At 39.2% G+C, this 15266-nt stretch overlaps 1 protein-coding gene across 1 annotated transcript; it reads right to left on the bottom strand.

The window, feature by feature from the left end:
- Nucleotides 1-4302: 4302 nt before the first annotated feature.
- Nucleotides 4303-14026, bottom strand: chmp4ba (charged multivesicular body protein 4Ba). Its single transcript, XM_029776424.1, has 5 exons — nt 13653-14026; nt 9632-9809; nt 6719-6833; nt 6060-6189; nt 4303-5719 (listed from the first exon to the last, which is right to left on the bottom strand). The coding sequence occupies exons 1-5, from the start codon at nt 13834-13836 to the stop codon at nt 5664-5666; spliced, it is 663 nt and encodes a 220-aa protein (XP_029632284.1). The 5' UTR covers nt 13837-14026; the 3' UTR covers nt 4303-5663.
- Nucleotides 14027-15266: the final 1240 nt, after the last annotated feature.

The raw sequence follows: 15266 nt of genomic DNA, 5'->3' as shown, positions 1-15266 counted from the left end.
TGTCATACCACAACCTCTTTTTTTGGATAGTTAATAATTGGGTGGCAGGTAGCCTAGTGGCAAGAGTGTTTTCCCAGTAACTGAAGGGTTGCTGGTTCGAATACCTGAGCTGACAAGGTGAAAAATCTGTCTGTGCCCTTGAGCAAGGCACATAACCCTAATTCGTTCCACGGGTGCCTTACTACAGCTGACCCAGTAAAACAACACATTTCACTACACCTATCTGGTGTATGTGACAATAAACATGTGTTTTATAGCACTACTATTACATAGTAATAACCCAAAACAAAAATATATGCCTACCTTCAGTTCCACAATCCCCTTATCATAGGCCTACTACATTGCATTTTGTATAAGTGTTCTATTTAATTATATCCCCTTTTAGTTATTCTTTGTTTGATAAATGGGTTTAAAATTCATGAGGAAATCACATGACACATTTGAACTGCAACATATAACCACAAACTGGCTGTGTGTCTTGATGAAACATTGTTTGATTGAAAGAAAAGTTTGGCAAAGATGAAAAAGTAAAACACTGTTTACAGTGTGGAGGAAACAGCAATGCAGGCCTAGCTATAATGGGACACCACCCCCCCCCCCCCCCCCCCCCCTTACTTCTCAACTGCACATTGCATGACTAAACTCAGATGCAGCAGCATATTACAAGTGGAAGAGTCAACCAAACTCCTTCAATCAAGTATGGTCATGATATTGAATAAGCCTGTTGCATAGCCACTGCATATTTTCAACCAAGTTACAAAACGGCTATCCATATGATGAATGATTAAAATGAGGTAACACATGACTGAGTTGTTGTGTTATGCTTTATGTATGCAACCTTCAAAGGAAGTGTTACCCAAAATGATACCTTGGAGTATATTAAATTTAAATGGAGATCGTAAGAGCTGACGCAGCCTAAATACACAGCTTTTTATATAAGCATTAAGGTTTTAAGCAAACAAAGAAATGCATTGACAGGGCTGTGCATACACTCATTGGAAGACTGACCTAAAACTTGTGTCCCATCTCTAGCCCTTCCCTATAATCTACCTCTGTAGCCTCTCTGTTGTCTACACAATTCAAAAGGATCAAATAACACTGAACAAAAATATAAAATGCAATATGTAAAGTGTTGGTCCCATGTTTCATGAGGTGAAATAAAAGATACCAGAAATTATCCATATACTCAAAAAGCTTATTTCTCTCAAATGTTGTGCAGAAATGTGTTTATATCCGAATTAGTTAGTATTTAGCCAATGCCAAGATAATCCATACACCTGACAGGTGTGGCATGTAAAGAAACTGATTAAACAGCATGATCATTACACAGGTGCACCTTGTGCCGGGGACAAAAAAAGGCCACCTAAAATGTGCCATTTTGTCACACAACCCAATGCCACAGATGTCTCAAGTTTTCAGAAGTGTGCATTTGTCATGCTGACTGCAGGAACGTCCACCAGAGCTGTTGGCAGATACAGTTGAAGTCGGAAGTTTACATACACCTTAGCCAAATGCATTTAAACTTTTTCTTTTTTAATTTATGACATTTAATCCTAGTAAAAATTCCCTGTTTTAGGTCAGTTAGGATCACCACCTTATTTTAAGAATGTGAAATGTCAGAATAATAGTAGAGAGAATATTCTTTTCAGCTTTTATTTCTTTCATCACATTCCCAGTGGGTCAGAAGTTTACATACACTCAATTAGTATTTGGTAGCATTGCCTTTAAATTGTTTAACTTGGGTCAAACGTTTCAGGTAGCCTTCCACAAGCTTCCCACATTAAGTTGGGTGAATTTTGGCCCATTCCTCCTGACAGAGCTGGTGTAACTGAGTCAGGTTTGTAGGACTCCTTGCTCACACACGCTTTTTCAGTTCTGCCCACAAATTTTCTATAGGATTGAGGTCAGGGCTTTGAGATGGCCACTCCAATACCTTGACTTTGTTGTCCTTAAGCCATTTTGCCACAACTTTGGAAGTATGCTTGGGGTCATTGTCCATTTGGAAGACCCATTTGTGACCAAGCTTTAACTTCCTGACTGATGTCTTGATATGTTGCTTCAATATATCCACATAATTTTCCTTCTCATGAAGCCATCTATTTTGTGAAGTGCACCAGTCCCTCCTGCAGCACATCACCCCCACAACATGATGCTGCCACCCCCGTGCTTCATGGTTGGGATGGTGCTCTTCGGCTTGCAAGTCTCCCCCTTTTTCCTCCAAACATAACGATGGTCATTATGGCCAAACAGTTCTATTTTTGTTTCATCAGACCAGAGAACATTTCTCCAAAAAGTACGACCTTTGTCCCCATGTGCAGTTGCAAACCGTAGTCTGGCTTTTTTATGGCGGTTTTGGAGCAGTGGCTTCTTCCTTGCTGAGCGGCCTTTCAGGTGATGTTTATATAGGACTTGTTTTACTGTGGATATAGATACTTTTGTACCTGTTTCCTCCAGCATCTTCACAAGGTCCTTTGCTGTTGTTCTGGGATTGATTTGCACTATTCGTACCAAAGTACGTTAATCTCTAGGAGACAGAACGCGTCTCCTTCCTGAGTGGTATGATGGCTGCGTGGTCCCATGGTGTTTATACTTGCGTACTATTGTTTGTACAGATGAACATGGTACCTTCAGGCGTTTGGAAATTGCTCCCAAGGATGAACCAGACTTGTGGAGGTCTACAATTTTTTTCTGAGGTCTTGGCTGATTTCTTTTGATTTTCCCATGATGTCAAGCAAAGAGGCACTGAGTTTGAAGGTCGGCCTTGAAATACATCCACAGGTATACCTCCAATTGACTCAAATGATGTCAAATAGCCTATCAGAAGCTTCTAAAGCCATAACATCATTTTCTGGAATTTTCAGAGCTGTTTAAAGGCACAGTCAACTTAGTGTATGTAAACTTCTGACCCACTGGAATTGTGATACAGTGAATTATAAGTGAAATTATCTGTCTGTAAACAATTGTTGGAAAAATGACCTGTGTCATGCACAAAGTAGATGTCCTAACCGACTTAACAATAGTTTGTTAACAAGAAATTTGTGGAGTGGTTGAAAAACGAGTTTTAATGCCTTCCGACTTCAACTGTAAATTAACATTAAATTATCTACCATAAGCCACCTCCAACGTCATTTTAGAGAATATGGCAGTACGTCCAACGGGCCTCACAACCGCAGACCACGTGTAACCACGCCAGCCCAGGACCTCCACATCCGGTTTCTTCACCTGTGGGATCATCTGAGACCAGCCACCTGGACAGCTGATGAAACTGAGGAGTGTTTCTGTCTGTAATAAAGCCCTTTTGAGGGGGAAAAACTAAAGTGGTATTGGCTCCTTAGTGGGTGGATTTTATGTACAGCTGCAGTACATAGTCCATTTGTAAATAGCCCACCCAATCTACCTACCTCATCCCCATACGGTTTTTATTTACTTTTCTGCTCTTTTGCACACCAGTATCTCTACTTGCACATCATCATCATCTGCTCATTTATCACTCCAGTGTTAATCTGCTAAATTGTAATTCTTCGCTATGGCCTATTTATTGCCTACCTCCTCATGCACACACTGTTTATAGACTTTCTTTTTTTCCTACTGTGTCATTGACTTGTTTATTGGCTTGTTTGTTCCATGTTATTCCATATGTAACTCTGTGTTGTTGTCTGTGTCACACTGCTTTGCTTTATCTTGGCCAGGTCGCAGTTGTAAATGAGAACTTGTTCTCAACTAGCCTACCTGGTTAAATAAAGGTGAAATATATATATATTTTTTAAATGTCCTCCCAGTCCTACCCATGGCTGCACCCCTGCCCAGTGATGTGAAACCCATAGATTAGGACCTAATTAATTCATGTCAATTGACTGATTTCCTTATATGAACTGTAACTCAGTAAAATCGTTGTTGCATGTTGCATGTTGCATTTACAATTTTGTTCAGTATACAATAATATAATTTATTCAAATGAGAACTTTTTAACTTGGGCCTTGTCAACAGAACTATTTATATTTGACAAAAATAAGGTAATAAAAACAGTACCACTGTAGTTCCCTTCCATTCCAAACAATAATACTTTTAGTATTTCGGTTAAAACATGGTACATGACCTCAGACATTTTCAGCAGATGACTGTGGCCTAAGAATAGCCCTTGCCCAACCATAACCCTTGACCCAACACTTACTATTACATGAACCTTGGCCCTCTCAATAGCATTGATTTCATCACAAGCGCTTGCCATAACTCTGACCAACAGTTATTGATAAAGGAATTCACAGATTTTCTTAGTTTAAGAAAAGGAAACAAACAGCGCACAGCTTGGCAAAAGGTTTAATTTAGGTGTTCCATTAAAACAAGGGAAAGTTGTGATAGGCAGGGTAGGAAGACGGACCAAAGAAAAACAGGAACCAGATCGCAAGAGACAGTCCCGTGTACAAACACACACAACCTATGGTATATCAGAGCATGTCAAACATAACATAATGCTGTCATACATTAGTTAATTTCCCCTTCTGAGGGTGGAATTCAGGCAGAAAATAGAAATTTGAAACATAGAAAATATGAAATCTGAAGCAGCATGTCGAATTATAAAGTAGCAGGGTAAGTTGACAAACTCAGGAAAGCCATAATGTTAAATAAACCTCACTGCCTGTAATTTGGAGTCTGAATACAATCAATTTATTCTCGCTTCAAACACACATCAAATTCCATCACTCTGAGAAGCCCAAACACCCTAATATATATATTTCTAGCCTCCTATAGTGTTAATGTTTCTTAAAGATGAAAATGAACAAACACTCACAGAGGCAGACATAATCTCACTCAATCACTTCAGTTTGAACAGATACAGTATAGACATATTTGACGAGAAATGTCATTGTGTTTTCAAAATGTAACTAGTTGGTTAGGTTGTCACATCAAAGAAAGATAACCGTGTGAACCATCACTCAGAGAAGCATTTCAAGGATACCTTGTGGAGTTGCCCTCATAGATATGTGCACGTTTGAAAGCCAGATTATCTGGAAGTATATTCATGATATAGTTCAATAAATCCTGCCAAAATAAAATTTTTAGACCAACACCAATAGCCCTAAAGATTGGATTCAAATTCTCCCCGCTGGACATAGCTATTAATAAATATCATGTACAATAGGTATATTTTAAGTGCATATTTTGATAAATGGATTAAATAACAGCGGATTGCCATGTGAACACATGACGCCGAAGGGAAATTGTGCATCAACAACAAAAATGTATACAGGGTATTGTAATATCTTCCAAAGTATTGTCGCACTACACATAAAACAGTATGAGGTATTAGAAATTCTACATTGAAGCTTATTGTCAGTGTTGAGGAGTCATTTTTACACTTTCTTTTCAAAATATATTCTGTGCACTAAGAGAAGGGGGTGGAAGGACTGAAGCAATGCTTTACAGAAGAGAACGAGTTGAGGGACTTAAAGAAAAACACTGTTTTGTCGCTCCAGAGATTTGGGGTTTTCAGTGGTCGACGGTACAACATGCCATTGTCCCTCTTTAGGAGGCTGAGCTTGACAGTAAGCGAAAGGTTGTCGAGTTCTTTTTAAGTCTCCGTTTATTCAGACTTTTCCTTCCTGAAACACATACCATAGAGTTCTTCTTTTCCACCTGTAGAAGGTATTGAGTAACAGCAGTGACTAGTTGGCGGCCCATGCCTCCAGATCCTTCATGTCGTCCTCGTCTTCCTCCTTTGCTGTAAGAATGAACCACATTCATTTGATAAAATTAGTACGATTTTTTTATTTTATTTATTTATTTAAAATCGGCCTATAAAGATAGACAAAAAAACGTTCAGGTTTGAATAGAAGTCAGGTAGCGTTACACTGACTGGCGAAATACTGGTTGGAAATGGTAAAAACCTTCTACTACTGGGAAGACTACCGTTTACAGGTAGATGTTTTCAGAATAAGAAATGTGTGTGCGTGTAGACAGTATTTTATCATTTCAAATCAATTCCTGTCAGTGTACCTCAGAGACATGAGCTAGCATTAAAGCTGGCTAAGCTTTAGTGGCGAAGCCAATATATCCATTACCTGCTGGTCTTACAGGTAAGGATGTGGAGGGCACATTTGGCAACGGTACATTCTCTGTGCCAGTGATTTCCAGGAGGTTTTTGTCTAGTTCCTCTTGTTCCAGTTCTTCCAATTCTGCTAAGAGATCATCCTACACAAAGAAAGAAAAATAATTAAGGGTTAGACAGGTCTATGTCCAAATAAGATAAGGATACATTTCAAAACAACAACGACGAACACCTTTAGTCTGATTCGATATGGCAGTGGTTCCCAAAATTGGGATGTCAGAAATGTCCAGTTGTTCAACTAGCCCATGTCAGCTAACGTTTTTTAGCCCATTGTGTTCTGGTCACACAGACATCACATGAACACACATCAGACATGGTAAAATGTGTAGAATTGCAAGAGCTTTAAAGCTGCAACATTTTCTCTCTGGCAACAAGAGCTGTGTGCAGTTTCTGTCATGGACAGAGCTTGTACCCATAGAAATAAACGTGGCGCAGGTTGCTGAGGTCGCATGGGTCGCGAGGTGGGGGTTAGGGACTAAGCCAATAAATGACAATATCCATCCAGACCTTTGCCACATAGGAAATGTGTGGTGTGACCAGACCTTCTCAAATGGGGAGGTTGAAAAAGTTTGGGAAACACTGCGGTAAAGGAAACATCCTAGCTCAGCTTACCTCGTCAAATTCCTCTCCGAACCCTACAGGTTTAGAAATAGCATCAGAGATTTCTTGAGCCAGCTCCTGCTGCTCTGTGATGTCCTGCATTAAGTCGTCCACTTTGTCTATGTCCCTAAGGGCAAAAACACAAAAGACCATTTAATAATTCATAGCAAATTCAGGAAAGAATAACAGTGGCATTCTGAAAGTTTTTCTGACAGAAGTCATTTTATGATATTACTATCATAAAATTCCCAAACATTTACATTGAAAAGATATAGGATAGAGATATGGAAAATTAAAAATCAACCTCACTGCAGATATTTATGGGAGTCACTTTGCATTCTGAATAATGAAGCGTGTATAATAAAGTGTGAAAATACGTAACAAAGTGTACAAAACATTAGGAACACCTTACTAATATTGAGTGGCACTTCTTTTTGCCCTCAGAACAGCCTCAATTTTTGGGGGCATGGACTCTACAAGGTGTCAAAAGCGTTCCACAGGGATGCTGGCCCATGTTGACTCCAATGCTTGGCTGGATGTCCATTGGGTGGTGGACTATTCTTGATACACATGGGAAACTGTTGAGTGTGAAAAACCCAGCCACGTTAGGGTTCTTGACACACTCAAAAGGCACTTAAATCCTTTGTTTTGCCCATGGCACACATACACAATCCATGTCTCAAGGCTTAAGAATCCCTCTTTATGCCTCTACTGACTCTACTAAGCTATATGGAATTGTTTTAAGAAGGTCATACCAAGGATAATTTAGCTATTTGATTTAGAATTTTAAAAAAATATATTAAAAAATGATTTGATAAATTACATTAGGCCTTACTATTAGCCCCTACAAAGACAATGAGTAACAGATTCACTACATAGAACAGTCCCCCAAAATAATAACAAGGAAGTTTGTTCTCAAGTGTCTGTCCTATAGCTGAGGAACATATATTTTTTTACTGTTTCCATATTATTTTTATATATTTTTTTACTGGTACCAGGGGAACTTCAGACGAGTCTTGTGAGGCGTCCTACAGCAAAACAACCGGCATGTTTGTGAGAGTCGCACCTTTCATATTAGTGTGTAGCCCAAACTGTTCGGACGCTACAGACAGAAGTTGGCAGATCGGCTATATCAACTTCAGAAGAGTCCCAAGATGCTTGTGAGGGTTGTAGAGCAAAAGGAACACCATAGTGTTTGTGAGAGTCTCATCTGTCCATAGAGGGGTCATAATAGTTTATAGGCCAAACCGTTCGGAGACTACATACGATTTTGTGAGAATACCAATTTTCGGGATGTCTCATGGTCTGACAAACACTGCTCTAGCTCGTTTCACCGCAGATGTGAGACATCGGCGGATGTGGGGTGGATTGAGACACAGCCAATGCAAAAAAAATATATATCTTTAGCTTAAACTGACAGAATTGTTTTATTTTGATTATGCTAATTAGATTTAGGGGTTTAACTTGTCTCCTCCCCTTCATCTACACTGATTGAAGTCGATTTAACAGGTGCCATCAATAAGGCATCATAGCATTCACCTGGTCAGTCTATGTCATGGAAAGAGCAGTTGCTCCTAATGTTTTGTACACTCAGTATGTACCATTGACTTGCATTGGAATTGTGACACAAATTATAAAATGTTTGCATTTGAAACAATGGCCAGGTAAACAAAACCAAAGCATTGGTTTCTTTCATACCTGGTCCATAGACTGCTCACAGGGTAATTAAGTCAATATGTAATTTTGTAATTTGGGTGAAGTATCCCTTTAAAAATTGGCAGTGGTGGGATTCTTTAAAACAAAATCACCTAATAGCAGGAACAGCACCATCTAGTGGTAATAACAGGATGTAGGATGGGACATAAACCCAACAACTTCAATGACTAATCTCTCTGAATGGGGGAAAAAAAAAAATATATGTATCGCCACAAAATTCACTGAAAATACATTACATAGGATGAAGAAACAATACTCCGAGCCGCAGCTCGATACTACTTGTCAAACAGAGAACTGATACTATATACTCGTTAGGGTGGGATTGGTTTGTGGGGGGGGGTCCGTCGATGGCTTTTTACCACTTCTTTGGACTCCTTGTCTCACTCATTAGCTAGGTTTCTGCATTAAAAGAAATATGAACATTTTCCAACTAGTGATGTGTTTCCATCAAATTGACTTGTTGCAGATAAAAGGCTGTGCATGAGGACGTAGCGCACTTAAAAAAATACTTTTACGGTTAAATTCTCATGTACCGAACACAAAAAATACAAGTTAAATGGGTTTCACTGCATATTCAAGGTTTAGTCACACACACAAAAAATCCTAGACAAACGTGAAGTAGAACATTAATGTTGGCCTAGGTCAGAGGCACCTCAGAGGTGTGTGTGTGTGCGCGCCATGGTTATTATAGTTATGTTTAAATTAGTTTTTATTTCTATTCAAAATTCTGTTAAGTTTAAGTAAGTTTTCAAGCCTGATTTAATAGTTTATATTTAGTTTGAGTTTAAAATACATTTCTATTTTATTCTTATACTATTTGGTTTTTAGTTTTAGAGTTAGAGAAAGAAATTAGCAGATTTCTTCTCTGTTAGCTAGTGATAGCTGGTGATAGTGATGCAGAAGCTAAGCCTATCTCCTGGCAGCATTTACCCGCCAGATTCAGAAGCTTGCAAACCCCATTAGAAGAAAAAAAATGCTTGAAAACCACATTAGATTTTTGACAAAAGTTTAGAGAGAAAAAATCTACAGCTGAACATAATCCATGATGGTTTAAATTTAGTTTTGGAGTCAAAGTTAAGTTTCAGTATAGTTTTAGTTTTTCAAAACGTGTTTGTAAATTATTTAATTTCAGTTTACGAAATAGGTTTTTCAGTTTATTATTATAATAATAATAATAATAATAATAATAAAAGCGACGGTGGCCCTTACATGTTTTCATGGGCTGCCTTCATGGCCTTGGCAGCAAAGCCCATGTTCTTCAGCACTTCGGTGTTGGTGTTGGCGTTCTCTAGCGCCTCCCTCTGGAACTCAATGGTGGACAGCGTGCCGTCGATCTGGCCCAACTGTTGCTCGTACCGCTTTTTCCGTTTCAAGGCCTGCAGAGCAGCTGGATGCAAGACGAGAGGAAGGAGAAGCGACTGTGAGAGGTTGTGGGATGGGAATACTAATGGAGCAGAAAAGCCCTAAAGCACTGCAAGAAGAAATAGAAAATCTAACGTTGTTGTTCAACTGACTCGTTTCTTTGGTTGGTTTTGGCTAACTCAGTATTCACTGGGTGACCATGTATAAGCTTACAATAAGAAGGCTTACACAAGCTTACAATATGTACTTAATTGAGGTGAGACAGGCTGAAGTATCTTAGACGTGATAAGATGGTATTACTTTGTAGCTTGTAGATTTCTGCATAACATCTTATTTGATTGAGCACATCTGTCACTCCAGACAGTTTAAATAAAAAATGCTGAAAGTACTTTTTGAACACACCATTTTCCTGCTACATTTGTGACCAAAAATGATACAAAATGTGTATTATGTCTTACTGTCCTGTGGCTTCAGCTTGCTTGTGTTTTTTGGATTGAGCTAAGCTACTCCATAAACATAGGCTAGCTAGCATACTGACCTATTGACATGTCAGGGACATCACCCGATGTGCAAATATTTCCCCTGCTACTACAACTAAGGCGACCTGAAGGCACTACCACCAGCTTCACTACCACCCCATATAGTCCACTCAAGCATGTGGTTATCTATCATTTAGCCTGGATGTTAATTCGGACAAGACTTAGAATGGTAACGCGAGACTACCAATCAATAAGCACTGAAAGAATCAACTCTATTGACTATCTGAACAGTCCCATAGTTTGAAGGACTGCGTGAGCTAGATTGTATAACAGCTCCATCAAAAGTTCCCTTAGAGACAGAGAAGCAGAACCATGGAAATCGACCGTCCAAGATCCTTTATGGTAGGGGTCCAGACGGAAACCACTCCTTAGTAAAAGGCACATCGCTTGGAGTTTGCTACAAAGGCACCTAAAGACTCTCAAACCATGAGAAACAAGATTATCTGGTCTGATGAAACCAAGATTGAACTATTTGGCCTGAATGCCATGCGGTACATCTGGAGGAAACCTGGCACCATCCCTACTGTGAAGCATGGTGGTAGCAGCATCATGCTGTGGGGATGTTTTTCAGCGGCAGGGACTGGTAGACTAGTCATGACCGAGGGAAAGATGAACGGCGCAAAGTACAGAGAGATCCTTGATGAAAACTGGGGCGAAGGTTCATTTTCCAACAGGACAACAACCCTAAGCACTCAGCCAAGACAACACAGGAGTGGCTTGGAGACAAGTCTCTGAATGTCCTTGTGGCCCAGCCAGAGCCTGGACTTGAACTTGACCGAACATCTCTGGAGACCTGAAAATAGTTGTACAGCAATGCTCCCCATTCAACCTGGCAGAGCTTGAGATGATCTCAAGTCCAATCAAATGTTATTTATTACATGCGCCGAATACAATGGGTGTAGACCTTACCGTGAAATGCTTACTTACAAGCCCTTAACCAACAATGCAGTTCAATAAATAGAGTTAAGAAAATATTTACTAAATTAACTAAAGTAAAACAAAATATTAAAAAAATAACACAATCTGCAGAGAAGAATGTGAGAAACTCCCCAAATACAGATGTGCCAAGCTTGTAGTGTCATACCCAAGAAGACTCTAATAGCTGCCAATGGTGCTTCAACAAAGTACTGAGTAAAGGGTCTGAAAACTTATGTAAATGTGATATTTCATTTTTTGTAAATACATTTTGCAAAGATAAAAAAAAAAATGTTTGCTTTGTCATGGGGTATTGTGTGTTGATGAGGGGATTTTTTTAAAGAACACCGTGGCCTCCATTTTTAAATGGAAGAAGTTTGGAACCACCAAGACTCTTCCTAGAGCCGGCCACCCGGACAAACTGAGCAATCGGGGGAGAACGGCCTTGGTCAGGGAGGTGACCAAGAACCCGATGGTCACTCTGACAGAGCTCCAGAGTTTCTCTGTGGAGATGAGAGAACCTTCCAGAAGGACAACCATCTCTGCAGCACATACAAATGGTTAGCAGATGTTAATGCGAGTGTAGCGAAATGCTTGTAACTAAATACTGCATAGTTTCCTATGGACTCGAAGCAAGGCGACCATCTCCGCCTGCGCCATCTTGCCAATAAACCACAAAGACGACGACGAGAGACAAGTGGGGTACTCAGCGACGTTCCACTGTCTGTTTGAAAAGTGCTTCAGAGTTGGTTCAGGGAATACTTTCCATGACCAAATATTCCTTGTGTCTACCTCGACACTATGTTGTGAATTATTCTGAATTTTGATCGGGTTGTTAGAGTACATGACACATTTAGGTTTTAACTAAAGCAAACATTCCTATGTGAAAGGCTTGCAGGAACATCCACTTTCATGACAATCAGGTTGTAGACTTGTTTGTACAGCAGTGGGTGACATATTCAGAATAGTTAAGGTAGCAAGTCACTTAGGAAGAAGCATGTCTTAGGACCATGTCATGATGTACAACATCAGGGGCCATGAAATGGCTTTAGAGTAGGCTGGACAATAGAACGAGTCAAAATTCACCCAAGGCTGACAAAATGGCAAAATAACATTGGCTAAACTGGAACACTAGAGTGAGCCCATAGCAAAAGAATGGAATCAAATGTTCGCAGAGACTGTTTTGCCTAAATGGCACCAAAAAAATGTATCCTTTTTATTTAACCACTACAATCTGTTCCTAGGATGAAACTGTTAAAAAAAATAAAAAAATAAAAAAACTTGTGTTGAAGGTAAACATCCGCACCTCAATGGTGCCAAGTGTGCTTATGTCTGCATAACGAGAAAGTAGGGGGAAATTACAACTTTTGACTATTTCTGGTCTAGCGATCGATGACAGCAGAGTACGCTGCCCAATCTTATGTAATTAGAAAGAGGAGATTATCCTGATTAAAATGGTGTTCGACTTGAAAAGAAATGTAAATATACACATTGTGAGATATTTGGCGAAATATACCAACATGCCTCTCCATAGGAAAACAATGGGGGAAGCTCAGCGTTCCAATGGCAAAAGGTATTTTGGGGCTAGATGCCCAACCTTACATAATTAGAAATAGGAGATTCTCATGATTAAAATTGTGTCCAGTTTGAACAAAATAAATCTACATTTACACATTGCGAGATATTTGGCAAAATAGACAGACATACCTATTTTCCTTATAGGAAACAATGGGACGACCTGAGTTCCATTTTTTGTTGTTCTTTACATTTTAACTACCAGCAACGTGGGCAGGTCTCATTGCCAACAATAGTAAAAGCAAGCATTGTGACGTGACACAATATGCTGGGAATAGAACCTAAGGAAGGCGAGTTAGTGCCACTGTACTCAATAGAACTAATAGGAGTTAGCAGGGTGAAAAATTCCCTAAAATAAGGCCTGTTTTTTCGTGATTAATTCAAAACTACGGCAAACAGCTGGGACATAAAGTAATATTATGAAACTGGGCTCCACGGCGGATGCAATTAAGTCGTTTTTTTTATCAGAAAAAGGCATTGTGTCCAGCCTATTTAGAGAAGTAACGTTAGCCTGCAAGTTTCACTGATAAGTGTATAGCTAGCTAGTACAGTAGGCTATATAACGTTGGCTAGCTAGCTACTAACCTATAAATAAAACAGCAATATTTTTAAGTGATCAAATCAGTAAGATATTTAACCACCTGGCATATTGCTCAATAATTGGCAACCTACCATACTCGGCTAGATAGCTAGCTACAGGCTCACACACAGGCTAGAAGTTAGCAGCTAGCGTTAGCTATGACTCGCTAACTATCAACTTCCTTCTTCCTGTCAAGTTGTTGGCTAACAAGCGAGCCAGACAGCTAATACATTAAGAGCGCATCTCTGATAGGTCTCACCTCTTTTATTTTTTGTGCCATTCTTTTTCGCAGTGATGAGTTCCTGGTCAATCTTTTTCTCCAAAAATTCCTGTTTCTTCGTCAACATTTCCTCTGTGTCTCGAAGTCGCTGAATCGCCTCCTGAGGGCTAGTCGATTTATCCCCTTTACCTCCAGTGCCAAATAACTTCCCGAACAAAGACATCTTTGCGCTAAATAACAACAATGATTTATACTACAAGTGCTATACAGTAGCAATAACAGAATTCAACAAATGTTAGAAACTAGTCTCGTATCTTTTCACTCGCACAGCTGAACTGATGCTGTTGACATTTCTTCTTGATCTTTCTGACCAGGCCAGAGATACTGTATTAGAGAAAATTCCGATTTAGAGGCACTGTCATGACTGCTCCTACAGTTTTGCTTTGGTACTGCAGTTTAACTGACGCCCGGCTCAGCAAGACAAATAGAAAGACAGATAGACGGCCACATAGAGAAGTGGAGGGCAGTGTTCTCTTTTTATTATTATTATTATTTTTCTTCTTGGAGAAAAATCAGTATACATATAAGAAGTATACAAACAGACAATGATAACATATGCTAGGGGGTACAACAAATGACAGATTATACAAAGACCTTAAAAGATGCACACATATTGATTGTTTTAACAGCTTTCTTATTAGAATAATGTATAATTGTCTTAATGTACTGTTCGAATTCCTTATAGAAAACACAGGGCAGTGTTCTGTCATTATGCACTAGTGATGTGCAGGTTGACTCATAACTAGGCTAGACACATGACAATTTTAACAACGCTTTTTCTGATTATTATTATTCATTGCATCTGCCATGAAGCCCAGTTTCATAATAGTACCATATGTTTGCTGTTTGAAGTAATTGCAAAGAAAACAGGCCTTATTTTAGGGCAATATGCCAGCTCCTATTAGTTAAACAGAGCACATTATCACTTAAAGTAGAACTGACAGCATTTTAGCAACATGAAATCTTATTCAAATCTGATCATATACACCCCCAGGAAGAATGACGTTTTAAAAAATATTTTCTGACAAGTGAGCAGATATGGTCATTTCTTTTAGATATGGTCATTTTCACAAATTCTTAGAATGTTTGGGAATTACTTAAATTCTATAGCAATACAGAGTGGGAAAGTAGATGTGCGTTTGGACAATTAAATGCAGTAAATAAAACTGAATAAAAACATCTGTCTTGTCCAGGACCAGAGTCTACGCAGACAGGTGCGCCATAGCCAATCAGAGCTACAGTAGGACTTTATTTTCCTCACAGGCCTGCCATCATTCACTTTGAACTGGACTGTGTGTTTACAGGCAGTTGCAACAGCGCGACTTTAGATCATTAGAACACATTCGCCAAAAAATACACCAGAATGGATTTCTGCAAATATGTCAATACCACTTGAGAGTCCTCTTACATTTGGGAAATTTACAATCCTATTGATCAAACAACCATGAAAAGGTCATCTCTCTCCCTCAGTTATGCACATCAACAACAAAAAGATCAACAACTAACGTTAGCCAGAGAAAGATGAGCTGAAATCTAACGAAGGAACATTAGATAAACCCTCTCAAACTTTTTTCATTTAGTTGGCCGTCAAAA

This window comes from Salmo trutta, chromosome 14 (genome assembly GCF_901001165.1).
Source record: "Salmo trutta chromosome 14, fSalTru1.1, whole genome shotgun sequence".
Classification (NCBI taxonomy): domain Eukaryota; kingdom Metazoa; phylum Chordata; class Actinopteri; order Salmoniformes; family Salmonidae; genus Salmo; species Salmo trutta.
This window is presented reverse-complemented; position numbering and strand designations above follow the sequence as displayed.

What these genes read in the sequence shown, in the direction of transcription:
- chmp4ba (XM_029776424.1), bottom strand. Translation starts at nt 13,836, where the DNA reads ATGTCTTTGTTCGGGAAGTTATTTGGCACTGGAGGTAAAGGGGATAAA. An exon ending in AAGGCAGCCCATGAAAACAT is followed by an intron (nt 6,834 to 9,631) that starts GTAAGGGCCACC and finishes TTTTGCCCTTAG; the next exon opens with GGACATAGACAAAGTGGACG. An exon ending in CTTACCTGTAAGACCAGCAG is followed by an intron (nt 5,720 to 6,059) that starts GTAATGGATATA and finishes TCATTCTTACAG; the next exon opens with CAAAGGAGGAAGACGAGGAC.